The sequence below is a fragment of the Typopeltis vanoorti genome, chromosome 12 (assembly GCF_054136105.1).
Source record: "Typopeltis vanoorti isolate ZY-2024b chromosome 12, IOZ_Tvanoo_1.0, whole genome shotgun sequence".
Lineage (NCBI taxonomy): Eukaryota > Metazoa > Arthropoda > Arachnida > Uropygi > Thelyphonidae > Typopeltis > Typopeltis vanoorti.
In genome coordinates, this window is record NC_143560.1 from 63,792,041 (window position 1) to 63,809,413 (window position 17,373).

At 34.7% G+C, this 17,373-nt stretch overlaps 1 protein-coding gene across 3 annotated transcripts in view; it reads left to right on the top strand.

The window, feature by feature from the left end:
* LOC150100846 (histone-lysine N-methyltransferase EHMT1-like) overlaps positions 1–17,373 on the top strand; it is a 416,509-nt gene that overhangs the window by 140,643 nt on the left and 258,493 nt on the right. For all 3 annotated transcript variants that reach the window (XM_090401402.1, XM_090401404.1, XM_090401403.1), the window contains exons 10-11: positions 4,509–4,655; positions 14,348–14,454. In XM_090401402.1, coding sequence (XP_090257528.1) covers positions 4,509–4,655; positions 14,348–14,454 — 254 coding nt within the window. The remainder of the gene's footprint in view (positions 1–4,508; positions 4,656–14,347; positions 14,455–17,373) is intronic.

Sequence of the window (17,373 nt, forward strand, 5' to 3'; positions counted from 1 at the left end):
ACCTCCCAGTGATCTTTTTATTCTTCTGTTTTTTTCTTTGTTTTCTTCATATATTCTTAGCTCTATTTCTCCTGAGTCATTTTCACTATCCTATGTTCGAGACTACTATCACTGGGATCTAATGATGTGTTTGCTGTGTAGTGCTACCCATGGACATCTGTTGTCATCTACTACTTTGGCTTCTGCCTCAGTAAGATGAGTAGCCCTGGATGGCCTGGACAGGATCATTCGGCCAGTGAGCTTGCCTGGAAGGGCAAAGTGTGCTGCAGTAAGTTTCCTTCTCTATGATATAGGGACAGGACCCAAGGATTGTTGCAGTCTCATATAGTGTTTAGGATAACCATAGCTTTCCACTCCTGAGGTCAGTTGTTGCTTGCTAGTGAGTGGGCATTCATGTGTTGTTCTGTGGTGTTTGGGAAGCTCTGGCACTGAACAAAAAAAATCACTCAAACATAAATCCTTTAGTCTCAATTGTTTCAATGCCTCTAAGAGAGAGAGAGTCCAGCCAAGTAATGATACAATTGATACACCTTTCAATAACAGAAGTAAGATACAAAAGACATATTATACCAGTAGAAATGTACCAGTTTTTCTAATCATCCATGCATCAGGTGAAAAGCCTATAGGGAAAATGTCTGTCACCATTCTTTATTCAGAAGGATTTAGGACTGGCAGGTTCTCCTAAAATAGTTAGCAAACTATGTTCTAGCAATGTCCTCATAGAAACATCCTGTCAACAACTTTTCAAAAAAAAAAAACTACCCAGAGCAACATCATCGCATAGAATACCAATATCGGTTACAATTATCAGTTAATGTTATTAAACCACATTCTCTTGGATCTACCTCTCCATCTTTTTCCACCCAGTTTCCCTTCTAATATTAATTTCTGGATGTCTTCTTTGCTAGTTAGATGTCCAAAATATTTAAGTTTTTGTTCTTTAATGATTTTCATTAATGTTCTTTCCATTTTTGCTTTCTTTAAAACATCTTCATTTTTCATTTTCTCTGTCCATGATATTTTCAACATTCTTCTGATGGTCCACATTTCGAAAGCTTCTAATTTTTTCTCTGCTTCTTTAGTTTGAGTTCAAGTTTCACTATTGTAAAGAAGGCTTGACCAGATCAAGATCATTTATTAATCTTTTTCTTGTCTATGTTAATGTCTCTGGATGTTAGACAGTTTTCATATCAATAAAGGCTTTTCCTTGCTATCTCTATTCTTCTTTTTATTTCTTTAAGGGAATTTCCTCTTTCTGTAAACATTTGTCCCAAATATGCAAAGACTGAACCTGTTCAGTTTTATTTTGGTTAAGTTATGTTTAGTTTCTTGTTTATTGGCTCTTTTGATATAATCATGCACTTTGTTTTCTTGAGGTTAATAATTAGTCCCTTGTCTAAGTTTCTGTTGTAAATTTCTGTGACTAAGTTTTGAAGATCATTTTCAGATTTAGCAATAAAGAATATGTCATCTGCATGCCTGAAGTTGTTGAAGTTCCTACCTCTGACTTTTACACCCTTCACTTCTGCAATATCTTTAAAAACTTGTTCGCTATATATATATATATATATTATACATTAAGGGTGATAAGACACATCCTCGTCTTACTTTTTTTTATTTTTTATTTCAAAGCTTTCAGAATATATGCATTCTTGTATCTTATTGGGCCATTTGATTCCAGTATATATTTGTAATTATACTGGAATCATATGGATATTTTCCTTTTAACCCATTATTCTGTAGGATATGTATTAATTTCTTGTGATCTGGTGAATCAAATGTTTTGGTGTAATCAATAAAACAAAGATATATGCTTTTCTGGTTATCGAGGCTTCTTTCACATAATGTTTTCAAATTGAAAATTCCTTCTCTTGTACATTTTGCCTTTTAGAAAACCTGATTGAATGTTCTTCTGTTTTTGTTGACAAAGTGCCTTTTATTCTTTCTAGGATTATTCTCAGTAGTAATTTTGTAACATGGCTTGTTAAACTTATTAGTCTATATTCTGAGAATTCAAAAGTTCTTGAAATTTTGGGGATGGTGATAAAGATGGATTTTCTTAGATCATCAGAGATATATCCTATTATTAAAAAAGATGAAACACAAAAGATAAAAACACAACAAAATATATCAGGATGCAAAAAAGGAAGTTAGCCATTACCACACCTGTTCTGAGATCATTTTTTGCTGAGAAGGTAGCAGTTAAGAACATATCAACAGTACTCAAACTTGTATGTCTATTCCACTATTTGGTAATTTCACCATACCTGAACTTTACAATTGTGACACTTTCTCTGTTGAGCGCACACAATGTATGGTCCCACTCCAGAAATGGTTCCATTTGATGAGAACGCACTTGTGGAAAAAATTATAGCAAGGTTATCACTTAAAGACAAACCAGCAGACCCTCCCACAAAATAAATGGACACTTCAGTATACGCAAAAGTAACTTGAACCCACCTAGTGATTCTGACACATCCAATGATGTATTGGATATTTTTCAAGGGGAAGAGATGGACACTGGTCATCCATACTTCCCAAAATGTAATGAGAAATATAAATCTGACAAGAGTAAGTCCTCAACTTCTCAGAAATCAGACAATTCTACGAAGCCGAAACAATAGGAAAATTTTTTACGATGGAACTGTTGTGGGTTTCACCAAAATATTGATAATGTCAAGCAGCTGCTGCAGAAACACAAACCTTTGTTTCTGTCTGCAGGAAACTTGTTTAAAACCCGGTGAGGATCCTTCCTTCAGGAATATCACTCTTGTATTCAAGGACAGAACTGGAGATGGTCCTCCTGATGGTGGAGTAGCTATTCTCCTTTCCATCATGTTCAGCTTAATATTGCTCTGGAAGGCAGTAGTGATTTGCCTATCTGTAGGATTTCTTATCATAGTATGCTCAATATGTTTACCACAGAGTTCTGAATTAAATGAAGAATAACTGGTGATATCATAATGCAACTCCCTCAGCCCATACTCCTAATGGATGACTTTAATGGACATAGCACTCATGGAGTAGTGCCAACATGAATAGACGAGGTCATATCATTGAGCGAATGCAGATCATGACCTCTCCCTTATTAATGATGTAGTAAATATAAATACCTTCTTTCATATGACTACCCCTTGTTCTGCAATCAATCTTATCAGTCTGCAATCAATCAGTCTATTCCCCTGCCATTTTTCCATGGCTCACATGGAATGTCAAAGAAAACATGGAAGCAATCATTTTCCAATTATTAGCACTATGTCTTCACAGGAACCATGTCCTTCTACGTGGATATCCATGTGGAAAATGGAACAGGCTGACTGGAATACATGTTTTCCCATCTTGAAAAATTTAATACTGAAGCAGTCAGCCAAATACCTATCATGAAGCAGTGAAGTATGTCACAGATTGTATTGTCCATGTGGCAACTGCAGCAATTCCAAAAACATCATCCTGATTTCCACTTTATCCAAAGCCTAGGTGGAATGCAGAGTTCCAAGCAGCCAAAACAGATCAAGATAGAGCATGGGGTATGTTTCATAGGTATCCTACCACAAAAAACTTAATATCACTTAAACATGCTTGGGTGAAAGCATGTTATGTGAGACCAAAACAATCCTGGATCTAATTTACATCATTGATTGATCAAAAACAACCAGTGCAAAAATTGTATAGGATAAAATATGGAAAATGAAAGGTAGGTAGAGAATAGGCATAAACACAATATGCCTATAGCCTCCCCAATTTTTCAAAAACTAGATGTCAAGACACTACCTCTCACCTGTATAATTCTTAACATCCAAAATATATAACTTCCAAAATCTTCCAACCTTTAGAAGACCGTTCTCACATTTGGTGTGGTACACGAAAAGCCTCTCTAGAGCTTTGATGCTTGCTCCAAAAGAGAACCATTCACTTAATACACCCACCCACCCCTCTCTCTCTCTCGCACGCACGCACACACACACACACACACACACACACACACACACACACACACACACACACACACACACACACACACACACACACACACACTTACTTTGGTCGCTTTCTCTAGACATTTCTGTTTCTGCCATATTTATGTTGTTATTTTCATAGAAATACTGTTCCCCAAACTGGTTACCTTCATTTTATGTTTCATCTAAGTATGTAAAAACTTCAGCAGTTGCAGGTCATTCATGCACAGTCAGGTTTTAAATTTATAAAACCAACTTTTGATCCTCCTCTTTCATTCTTCTACCTCTGCACTTGCTCACAGCCAACCTGACAACATTTTTTCCAAGGACTGTATCCTCCAGCTTTTCAAGAACACATCAGCGGTCTTCTTTTTCCTCTTTTAACACATGACCACACATAGCACTGTTGTGCTGTAAGTTTTAAAGCTCACATATGAGGTTGATACATAAAAAAAAATTAAAAAAAAAAAATCCAGAGAAATGCCTGAGTATTTTTGAGAATATGTCAATTTTGTTATAATATTAATTACTGTTATTGTCTCTTTCTTTCAGCTGGTTTGCCAGCAGGTCCTGAAAAGATAAAATTAGAAGAATTGCTTCTCACCTTAAGTAATGAAAAATACAATCAGGAATATGATATTGAACACCTTTATATGTCTGCACAATCTGGAAATGTTGAAAAATTTTTACAAATGCTGGGTAAGTCGTATTTAGAGAAATGTATTCTTATCATGTACAGTTAGGGCCATTTTATGTTATTATTCTGTTTTAATATTGAATTCAAAAGATTATTATCTTGTATTGTCCCTATAAAATACTTTTTTTCCCCTTAGCAGAAGGTTTTACATTGAAGTTGGTATAAATAAAATGGTATAAAATGTACGAATAGGTATTAATGTAGTAAAATTATGAAATATGTTGTAATATTTAAATATACTGGCTTGGTTTGCTGAGTTTGCAGGTTTGAATCCCGCTGTGGGCATGGATGTTTGTGATTGTCTGTGAAAATATTAGTGGTGGTGGACGGTAGAGGGTATTAATGTCGATATGATGATGGTAGTTGCGATTCATTGTAGTTGGTAAAGACAGAGCGTTGTAGAGTAGGTGCCCTCCCTCAATGAGTCTTTGGACTCCCTGGTGTCACTTAGTAATAATAATAATAATAATAAAATTTTTATTTATTTTTTTTATTTTTAGTTTATTATTTTTTGCTTTAAATTTACTTTTATTTAATATTATGTGAATTATCTTCTTTTCTACTGTTTGTATTTAGTAGAAGTATATTTTACTCATAAATTATGAGTATTGACATTCATAAAAAAAAATTAAAAAATGCATTGTGTTACTTTTTTGCTATTCAAGGTAATTCCACGAAGAAAGGACTTTGTCACAAATGACAAGATAAACTGATGATATTAGTATATTTTGTCATTTGTGATGAGATGGTCAACAAATAAGTTGAATATCTCATCGTCATCATCATTTTTTGATCTTTACCTTTAAAGGAGTACAACATAATTAATATTTTGTGATTAGTTTTCTATTCTCTGTTTTCAAATGGTCTACATTTAAAATGATGTTTTGGTTATAATCTACAAAATATCTAGCTCAGATATTAATTCAACATATTTGATGTCCAGAGTACAGACAGAGGTGGATGGAATAAAAGAGGAAAAGAAGAAGTATGTTTGATTTGTTTGCAGTTGCACAGTGAAGGAATGCTAGGTATCTGCTGCTCTTGTATTGGCACATTCAACAAAATGGAGGAATGATAGTTGCCAATTCACTGGAGCAGTGACTATGGAAGCACCTCAGAATAGACACAGTGCTGAAACACTGCATCTGTGAGCTATATGTTGAATTTGAATCTTTAAGAGAGGGATCATCACTGAGCCTAATTGTTCACCTCTGGACAGTGTCAAGGATTTTAAGGGAAGTTTTAGGTGCACCACCTCAAACATGTGAGCAGTATTCTAAGTGTGGGTGAATTTAGGATTTGTATATAGTTAAGAGTTGGTTGGGTGTAAAATAGCTTCTTGAACGAAAGAGAATGAATAGTTTTATGGATGCCGAGGAGGCTATTGATGTGATGTGTTTATGGAGGAGAGACTAGAGGTAATGTTAGTTCAAGCAGAGAGATTTGATCTTGTCTGGTGATTTGTGTATTACTGAGGGTAAGAGCAGGTGAGTTGAGATCATTCTCTCTCTCTCTCTCTCTCTCCGGTGAGAGAAAAGACAAGACTGTGTTTTGGTGTCATTGAACATAAGAAAGTTGTACTTGCTCCATTGAAAGATAGCATGAAGATAAATGTTTAAGGCATTGGTTGGATGATCTTGTAGCCTAGGATGTCAGTACTGCATCGTTTGTCCAATAAAGTAGGATGAGTGGAAAATACTATCATCTGCAGAATTGTGGATAGGATTAGTGGTTATTGTGAGTAGATCATTTATGTAGAGGAGAAAGGGAGTAGGTGATAGGACAGAGCCTTGAGGCACTCCAGTATTGGTGGTGAAGCTTGAAGAGGCAGAACTATCTACCATCACTTGCATAGAATGACTAAGAGAAAGCCAGCTACCAAATTACAGAGGTGGCACAGACACCAAAGGATGGCAATTTGTTTAGTAGGTCTGGATGCCACACATAGTTGAAAGCATTGGAAATGTCAAGGGCAACAGCACAAGTTTCTCTGAATCTTTTCATGGTATGTGTCCAGTGGTGGGTAATGTAAGCTATGCAGTAAACTCTGAATTTGTTTGGAATTCATACTCATGGTTGCTGATTAATTGAGAGGCCTCTAAGTGCTGGAGGAGTTGGTTATTGATGACTTTCTTCATTATTTAGGAGACTAAAGAGGTGATGACAGTTGGTTGGTAGTTTGACAGCAGACGTGTATTGCTCTTTTTTTGTGGAGTAGGATGGGTTGCTTCTGTGCATTGGGATAACCATGCTATGAAGAACATCTAGTTGGCATTTCTCCAACTAGGAAGGTATCCTTTTGTAGCAGGAATACTCACTAGTTTTGCTAGAGCCCCTGTTGTGGAAACAAGCCACACCACAGGAAGTTAGGGTTGACTTGACAGGGTGAGGCTGTATATTGCACATCCCTACCCATTAGTGGCCCATCTAGAATGTGAAGTTTTTTTCTTTGAAGACAAGTTAGCTATAGAGGTGGCAGGGTTTTCCTGTTTGAAATTTAGGTTTTTCATCCTGCAAAAGAGGCACAGTGGCCAGAACAGCCCATCCGATTTATGTGGGTTTAGTTGTTTTGAATATAATTCCAAACACTCAATCAGCCAACTGACTTTTGAAGAAAAATCCTCATGGATGATTATTTGTTAGATAGCATCTGTAGTTGGTATTGTTCATGCCATTACTTCTAGTATGAACCACAATGAAAAAATCGTTGAGTAAAAATTGTCTAATTCGATTAATATCCTATGCTCTATGGTATCCTTCATTAGGAATAAAATATTTTAATTTGCAAAATTTATATTAATAGATTGATTCCTAATACATAAACTACCATAAATAGAATTCTGTTTTTTTCTTTAGATACATTTTTGATAGTCACACATCTTAAATCCTAGAATAAAATTTGCTGTAGAAATTGAAAATTACTAATGTTTCCTAATCTTAAATACTGTAGTTTCCCGATGTCTCTCTGTCTTATGTTATCTATAGTAAACCTCACATATTAACTGATATCTAAATATTTACTCACACTGTCATCTAGACAAATATATGCCATAATGAAAATGCTACACACACACACACACACACACAGCTGGAACTGTTTGCTCAAATTACATTATATTCCAATAGGAATTGCAATTTGTCTTAAATAGTTTGTTATTAATGGATATTAAAAAAAAAAAAAGAAGATTATTGAAGTCCCCACCTAAAACCAAGCTGATTAACAGGGAACAGTTCTGTCACTCCAAAATGGTAACGATTTCTTATATTGGTGGAATTTCTGAAAAACATAACAAGAAATACTCAACAAATGGCAGTTACGAACCACTTATAAAACATTATTTAAACTGGTTTCTCTTACTGCTCTCCTCCACTCATCTGTATTGTCAGTAATAGTAGAATCATTTATTATTATTATTATTATTACATGATCCTCCAAGGACTCATCATGGGAGGACACTACTCCACTATACACATCTCATTGTCTTTCCTTTTGGTCATCTATCAACAGGATTAGAACTAACCAGGGCAGATGTGGCTACCTACTACATAAATGGAGGCTGTTTGACCACCATTATTATGATTGTTCTCCTGTGGCTCAGACGAATACTCATATTGTGAATGATTGCCCAAGGCACCAATTTCACGGTGGTGGCCTACAGGACATCCACAAGGTGATGGGTGAGGTCTTGGATTGGCTTTCCAGACTGGACATTGACCTGTAGCTGTTCTGTATTTCTTTTGCCATAAGAATAAATAAATAAATAGTCTTTTCTACTATTTATTTCTTATTCTCTAACTATACACAGTGACACTACTATCATCAACAGCATCTGCTGCTCCTCACTAACAACAACAGTATTTATGTCTGTAAATTGCATGTTCTCATGGGCAATTTGCCTGTATGCAGTATGAAAAACTCCAATAGAAGGGTGCAACGTTCTGCTGTTCTTCCAGTTGCTCCGAGGAGGCACTATGGGAGTATACAGGATGCATTTCCAGTTAAACTTCCTTATTATGGATAGTCTAATAGATCTGTATTTAAACAAAGAGAATGCCAAAATTATATAATTGTGTAGCATATGGAAAAAGTGGACTAGTAGGCTATGCAGTAATATGGAGGAACCATTACCCTAAAAAGGCTCTGCTTGAAAAGTGAAAGGTTATTCTGGGAATCCTTATTCGTGGATAGTCAAAAGTAATAGAATGCTTTTAATATAAACAAATCTGAACGTTAGAAAGCACCAGATATTTGAAAGACTGTCATCCTGTGTTTGAATCGACTACCTTGCCCCTTTGCTTGAAATTGCTTTTTCTCGTTTAGTTTTCTTTGTTCATCTTTGTTATTTAAACACTTGCTTGAAATTTCTTGTTCTCATTCAGTTATTCTTTGTTTGGTTTCATTAACATTGAAAATGCCTCAGTTACTCTAGATAAAATGTTGGATCAGAATATATAATTATTTTTTTCCTTCTGTGGTATGATAAGCCATTAAAATTGTTTGGATAATTTCTTCTGAATTGGTCTTTTTTAAATTATACTAGACAAGAAATTATATTCTCTGCCAAAGCATGAGTAAACAAAGTTGTATGTAAAGTCCTTTGTATATGAGAAAGAGGATTGGTGAAATAACAGAACCCTGAAACACCTGCATTAGTTGGAAAATCATAACCATTACACAAGAACAACCTTGCTAAAAATTGGTGACCCAGTCACAAAGGATAGCATACCATAAAATGGCAATTTGTTGCCTATCAAATGCCTTGGAAATGTCGGGTGTAACAGCAAAGGTTTCTTCAAACCTTCCCACAGCATGTGTCCAGAGTGGGTGATGTAGACCTTGACTACATGTGGGTGATGAAAGACCTTGACTGCAGAATCCATATTGACTGTCATTAATTAGATGACAATTCTCCACATGTTGAAGTTGATTGTTGATGACTTTCTCCATTGCTTTAGACAACCAAAGTGAGAGCAATAGATAATTTAGTGGCTTATCTCCTATTTTTGGAATTATCTCCCATGCCAGTTGAATGTCTGTACTCTACAGTGTAGAGATGATAAAGAACAGGTGTAAGTGCTGGAGTAATTTCTTGAGTGTATTAGGTGGAATACCATAATTTCCAGAAGCTTTTTTTTTTGGTATTCAGAGTGTTCAAGATTTTTTTGTTGTCTTTTGAGCAAAAAGCTACAGAGGGGGCTTGCAATTCAGTATTCCAGATATATTTGAATGCGATTTGTCTTTGTCATCTTTAAGGGGTTAGATGAGAAAAATGATGTGCATGCTAGGGGGACAGCTTTATGCTAAGATGATGTTGCAGTAGTATCGTGTGGGTGAGAGAGAGAGAGGTGGGAACACTCTCATTTAGATGATACTGTTGCGTTCTCACCCAGATAGATTGTGCTCAGCAGCCTTTACAACAGTCGAGAAGGTACTACTATCAAGAGGGAAGTTTTCAGCATTTAGCACTTCCAAAATTAGCCTTGGATTTGTTAATGATTGTTTTGCAATTGATGCAAGCATTAGCATAGGCCTATGAATGAAGCTGTAGTTTTTGTCTTGAGTCATGATGTACTGTTTTTTTTTTTCCATTGAAAAAAATTACTATAACTACCTAATATCCAAACTATAATTTTCCATTCCTGGAAAATTATAGTTTGGATATTAGGTAGTTATAGTAATTCTGAAGAGAGTTGGGAATGAAGGTCCTCATTACAACCTGAATAATTTCTGTAACAGGATCGCAACAAGTATCTGGATTTGGAGAATGGAATGAGTAGTCAGACCATGGAAAGGAGGAGCATACAAGGTTGTGAATGACAGAGGGGAGAGTGTTCCACTAGAGATGAAAGTTGGATGAGATTATGATCTTAAATTACCAAAAGTAGAGGTCACCTCAACAGTGTACCTGAAAGAAGAAGAACCAGTTAAGGAAAGATTAGTGTTGGATGAGGGGAAAGGATTGCTCAATATTCTGGTTGGTAGATGAATAGTTTGCTTTAGATCATTGCTTACAGAAAATACTTCATCTTCTCTTCCAGCTAGGTCAGTTGAATTGGGAAAAGGGAACTAGAGGGAGTTTTAGGCATTAAAATCACCAAGGAAGATGACTTCACTGTCAGAATAGTTGGATTGCAGAAAATCAAGTTTGAAGGATAGTAAGTCCTTTTCAGAGTGATTTTCAGAATTGAAGAAGAGTAGAGATAATAGATGAATGATATCTAATAGGGACTAGGAAATCTTAAATCAGAGAAGTTGAAAAAAGAGGAGATTCAGGATTTTGGCATCCTACATCAATGAATATCAGACCAGACAAAAGCAAAAGCACATATAGTAGAAGGAATCACATAGCGTGTAGTTGGGATAGACTGTGAGTGTTGTAGCAGTAATTTGGAGTTTAGTCGAAAACAAGAGGTCAGATTTGGATGTCTGTAGGTGGCAGTGCATGTCATTCAGGTAGATGTCCTGAATGTTTTTTTGGAGTGGATTGTTCACTTTAAAATTTTTAGATTTCTTGAGAGAGATTTGCTTTTTATTTTAACCACAATAACACTATATGAGCATGCTGTCATGTTAAGTGTTTCAGAGGTGAGTAGGGAAAACGTGCAGTGGAATGAGGCCTGAATACTGTCCATACAGCAAACATCCAGTTTCCATGGCCTCTATGGTACCCCATACATATGAGTATATGGCTTCCCTCCAGGCACGATCTGACAGTGTAGATGGTGGCAAGATTATGCACCAAGTTATCAGGAAGCTTTCTAAATGCATTACCATCAGGTTTGGTCTCATACACCATCTGGCAGCCAGCTTGCAGAACTTCTTTGCTGTACTGTTGAATATGGAGGAGGTGCTGAATCTCCACAGCATGTTTGCCTTGCCCTTATAGTGTATCACTCGCACTTCATGTTTGAAGAATGGGTGGTGGAGGGAAACAGAAGATGGGACTCCTCTGGGAAACAAATTTTACTTTATATTACTTCATGTCTGGGCAGAAAATGGGACTATCAAGTCAGAGATCTCAGTTAATCTCAGTGTGATAGCATCAGGTCCTAGTAAGCAAGTAAGTGGTGTTTCAATGGGCATTTAAAGTCATCTACCATCTGGAGTGGTGGCTGTTAATTTAATATTCTAGAAATGTTTAACTGTTCTTGAATTGATTCACTAGGCAGTGTTAATTTTTTAACTCTGTTGAAAAACTACCTGATGCTGGAGTCTTTAACATATTTTGAATGAATCCTCTTTTTTTTAGTTGTTTTTTTATTTCTTTATTTTATTTATTCCTTTTTTTTTATTCTCATCCATTATGAAGGAAATTGAATTGCTAAAATAACAAAAAATGGTCAATTTTATAATTCAAAGCATCTGAAAATCTTTGTCAAAAACAAATTTTGTTTATTTTCTATGTACTATTCTTCTAAGCACTTTTCATAACCATTTTTGGTTATAGGCCTCCTCTATTAGTCTTTCCATTTGTCTTTCAAACCTTCCTGAAAGACAAATTGGAAGCCAACATTCTTCAGCCATCTCTATTAGGGCTATTCTTCCTTCAGGGCTATCCTTCCTTCTTTCTCTGGCTGTCTAGGAGTTCCATTTGGTGGTATATGATGTGTTCTTTCCATTTTAATTTTAAAATCTCTGCTATATCAAACACTTTTGTTTCCTTTTTACATCTTCTCTTCTGCTCATGGTGGGTTGAGTTCCTCAAAGGCAAATTTTTGCCATTTCTTTCTGTCTGCTGTCTTTTTATGAAGTTCTGTTATGGAGTTTAAGTGGATGCTTTCTTTAATGTTGTCAATCCATTTCTTCTTGGTCTTCCTCTGCTGGGCTGTCCTTCAATTCTACCATTTAATAATATGTTTGGTAGTCTTTCTGGGTTCATTCTTGAAACATGTCCAAACCAGCTTAGTTGGCTCTTTTTTAGTGCTGTAATTATTGTTTCTTTGAAGTTAAGTTCTTCTCTGACTTTTTCATTGGTTTTCTTTCTGTCAAGTTTGTTCTATTGATTTTTTTTAGGTCTTTTTGCCATTTCATTTCAAAAGCATTGAGTTTATCCATTTCTTTTTTTTTCTTAAGATCCAGCACTCTGGATCTTTTTACATCTTCATTCCTTCATTTTGTCTTGCAGTTTTATGTTTAGCATGGCTCACACCATTTCATGTTTGGTTTTTCTCATTCTGTTTATTTATTTTTTTTTTTTTACTGGCCTTTCTGCACATAGCCCAGATGACACATTTTTGAAAACTTTGACTGAAAAGGTTATTGTTTGAAAGGGTTTTTTTGCAGGTCTTATTTTACTAAATGGGATTTTTTATTTTCAGTTTGCCAATAGTCATTCATCTTAGCTGGATTTTTATTTCATAACATGTACATCTGGGGACAGAGGTAATGTGACTATCAAATCAGTTAATGGTACATTAGTAAATAACTGATATGATCCTTGGAAAATATTTTGTTATACTGTTGATATGTTGGATTTTGCCAAGGCATTTGATAGGATACCACATGAAAGACTGCATAAATTGGAGAATACAGGTTTGGAATATAAACTATTGACTTGGATAATGGATGACCGATGGACAGTATGGTGGGGGGGGGGGGGATCTGCAAGATTTAAGATGATCAGTGGTGTACCCCCCCCAGGAATCAATCTTTGGATGTTGTTCAATCTATATTTTAATGATATTAGGAAGGATCTAACAGGAGATGTTTGAGTGTTCAATTCAGCTAATGTTGAAAAAAAAAACCCACAAATTTCATCTTCTGTTTGGATGTGAAGTAGTCCACCATTGCTGTTATGGAGAAAATATTTGCACATAAAAAATGAAATGCGATATACTGCTACTTTCTGGTGAATTTTTATGAGCACAGCATACTGTCATCAGGTTTTAGTAACATTTAACAAATGCAAACTTTGATGATTAACTCAAAAGCATTTTTGCTCTTCAGTTGTTTCATTTCAATATTGTGCTCAAGTCCCTCTGCAGTATTATTTGTGAAAGTCTTTAGATAGTGGGTGCTTTTTGTTGATTGACAAATCTGAAACAGCTTTAAAAATACCATGTTTGTCTAGGGAAAACAGGCTTCTTGGCTAATCCTTAGTCCACCCACAGGTTTAGATTTACAAACTTTCTTAGATGGGATTCATATTAAAAACTTATATTAATCACTAATGAAAATATATCAACATTTAATGCACCACCTTCTAAGATATGTACAAAAAAAATGTGCAAAAATTAGACTGAGTCATACAGTTCTAGTTAATCTTCTAGAGGCACAGTAAGGTATTCTTGACTAGTCTTATCCCTGAGCAATTATTATTGTGAGGCCATCAGTTGAACATTGATGTCTTCAGTGTCATCAATCAATATCATTGTTCAGCTGATGGAGTTCAGATTAATTATTATATAAATATAGTTAAGTGTTATTCAATGGCACTTGTTTTATCCATTAAGCCACAATTTGAAATAGTGTGCAGTAATACAATTTTTTTTAACACAAAGGTCATTTTGTCATGTAATCTTACGATGAATTGTCATGAAATAATTTCATAAAATCATACCTCTGAGTGTGATTTCTTTGTAGATGAACATCGGTATTTTTAAATAGTTAGGAAATGCATTTCTTTAATGCTTATTTTATTTCAATATTGTTTTTTTTTTTCTGTTTAACTTTTTTAAAATTTATATGTTTTAGCACAAGGTGTTAACCCTAATCATAAATTTGAGGAACATGAAAATGATACAGCACTTCATGCAGCAGCTGCATCTGGACAGTTATTAACTGCACATCTCCTCATCCAGGTAAGGTTTCTGCAGTAGTCTAAATGTTATGTATGCTCAAATAGGATTGTCTAGTTTCTGCAGCATTATATATTAGTAGAATTCTTTCTAAATAGTAAAGTATAAATACACATGTTGACCTGGTTAGCTGATTGGATAGCACATCTGATCTCCAAACAACAAGCTGTGGTTCAAATCTCACTAAAATATGCATGTTTAATTAAGCCTTTAGCATTAATAGATAATTTTGATTTCCAAATGTGAATCCCCCCCCCCCCCACCTGGAGGGACTTGAAATGTACTGTTTTGGTGTCTTAAGCAGTGTTCTTGGATTATATAATCTTTAGCTTTGCAGAGTTTTTATGTTGAGCCCATACACGAGAGGTTGGTAGATCAACCTATAATACATTAGCATTTAACAAATGCTAATGTATTATAATGTGAACAAGTACCTTCTTTCCCAACCCATGTATGGGTTGGGAAAGAAGGTACTTGTTCACATTAGATTAATGACTGTAGATTGCATTCCCTAGGGAACACACCAAGGGGAAGGCTGTTCCATAGTATAGCAGTTGCTGGGACGAAGGAGGAGAAGAAGAAATTTGTTCTGTGGGTTTCAAGGTGCGCCATGTAGGGATGTTGAGCAGCAGCTGCACATGTTTCAATGAGCTTAGAAGTAAGTGGGGGAAATTATTGATGCTATTTCGGATGAACATTTTCCATGGAAATATTTGTAGAAGACACATAATGCAGAGACTGATCGCCTGTGTGAAAGTGGGGGGGGGGTGAGTTGGTAAGAGATGGGTCATTAATGAGCTTGATTGGTCTTCTCTGTATGGAATTGAGCAATTTGAGGGAGCTTTTGTGGGTTCCACCCCATATGTGGGAGCAGTATTTGATGGTTGGACAGATTTGGGATTTGAATAAGGTTAATAGCTGTTCAGTGGTGAAGTAACATCTTGAGCAAAAGAGAAATCCTAGTTTTTTAGAAATGAGGCTGCAATAGTTGTTATGTGTTTATGCCAGGAGAGGCTTGATGTCAGGGTAATTCCAAGAAGAGAAATCTCAGATTGTCTGGAAATTTGGGTGTTGTCAAAAATAATACTGGGAGAAAATGGTTCTTTTTTTATGAGAAATGAGTTTTATAAATTTATAAATTAGTACTAGGTTTTATTGCATTGGAATTGACTAGGTTATCTGAACCCTATTGGAGGATGGCTTGGAGGTCTGAATTGAGGGCAGTGGTGGTTGCTGTTCTGTAGGTTGAGGTGAGTTGTGTGGAGTAAGGTTTATCAAAAGAAAGGGAGGAGTGCAATGTGCTCTCATCTGCAAAACTGTGTATTGGGTTGGAGGTAAGCTGAAGTAGGTCATTGATATATAGTAGGAAAAGGGTTGGTGAGAGGATAAGGAGCCATCCACCACCACACATAATGTGCTTCTTTCTCTCCTTCTATGTTTTCCACATCATTTTGATGTTCTTCATTTTCACTTTCATCTTCTCCTGATAATGATACCAATGTTTCGTTTTCATTCCGAGAACTGTAAAGTACAACTTCAGTTCTACGAAATTCTTCATTTTCAGAATGCAAGAAACACAAAATTTCCCCCTTCTGACTATTTAGCTGTTTTTCATTTTCTCTAAGTTGTTTTCTTTTATTAGCTCTGGATTCAAATTTTCTTGGTATCATTATGTGTATTAATCTATCAAAAGCAAAATAAATATTTATTAAATCCAAAATAAACAATTACGTTAAAAGAAACAATTTTGTTAAAATAAACGAATAACAGTAAATTAAGAATAATAACTAATTGAATAATATATTCTTACCAACTGCGACAACTACTTTAACCATATATTAGGTATATACACTTGTATACAGTATACTACTTTACAAGTACTCGCCAAATAACGGTGATTAACTATCAGTTTAATTACAGTTTTTTGGAATTTCCTTTACTGTTCGAAGATATTTGACCCTTTTTGGTGCAATTTATTTATTGTGTCTCTTCCCAAAAATATAAACGAATTTCACATGTATACAATAAATATTAATATTAAAAATATCTTGGTAATATTAAACTAGCAACCTTTATATAAAATATTTATATAAAATGTAAGTCATTTTATATAAATAAATGACTAACATATATCGATGGATTATAAATAATTATGCAACTTCTACGATACTTGATGTTTAATATTAAATTTTCTAAATAGTTTAAAATCTTTTAATGTAATTCTAAATATATATATTATTTACACTTTTAAATATTCCATGTAATTGAATCATAATTAATTTAAAGAAAGAGTAATTAAAATCTTTCTGCGAAAGATTTCAATTACAGTGTTGATTGTTGATTTTATTTGACAAGCTTCGTTGACAAGCATCATAGTTGCTACAAAAATTCTGAATACTGAAAAAATATTAAAAGATATGGTAATAATTTAGTATGAGGATAATTTAAAAAAAAAATTTTTTTTTTTTAAGAATTTGAATGCAATCAAATTAAGCTTGCTAATCAATGTAAAAATTGGAACTTCATGCACTGTAAAGTTCAGATATTCTCACAAAAATTAAAAATTTTAAATTTACGGCAATAAAAATTATAGCAAAAATCATATTTATGGAATTACAACCTTTATTTATTACAAGATTTATTCAACTCCAGCTTTGATTTTTTTAAGTTGCAGTAATAAGCATGATAATTCCCGCTTTAGTTAAAAGGTAGAGGCAATAAATAGTAAAGATAACCTGCTATGCTTGCTAACATCTACTATTTTACTCGCCTTTTTTTACTCACCCTGAAATTACTAGAATCTTGATGCACAAAAAAATTAACTGAAAAATCAATTTAATTCATAAATAATAATAAACTTGAAATTCAAATGCTCTATTTATGTGATATAGAAACTGCTCTTACCCTAGTACAAATAGCAGC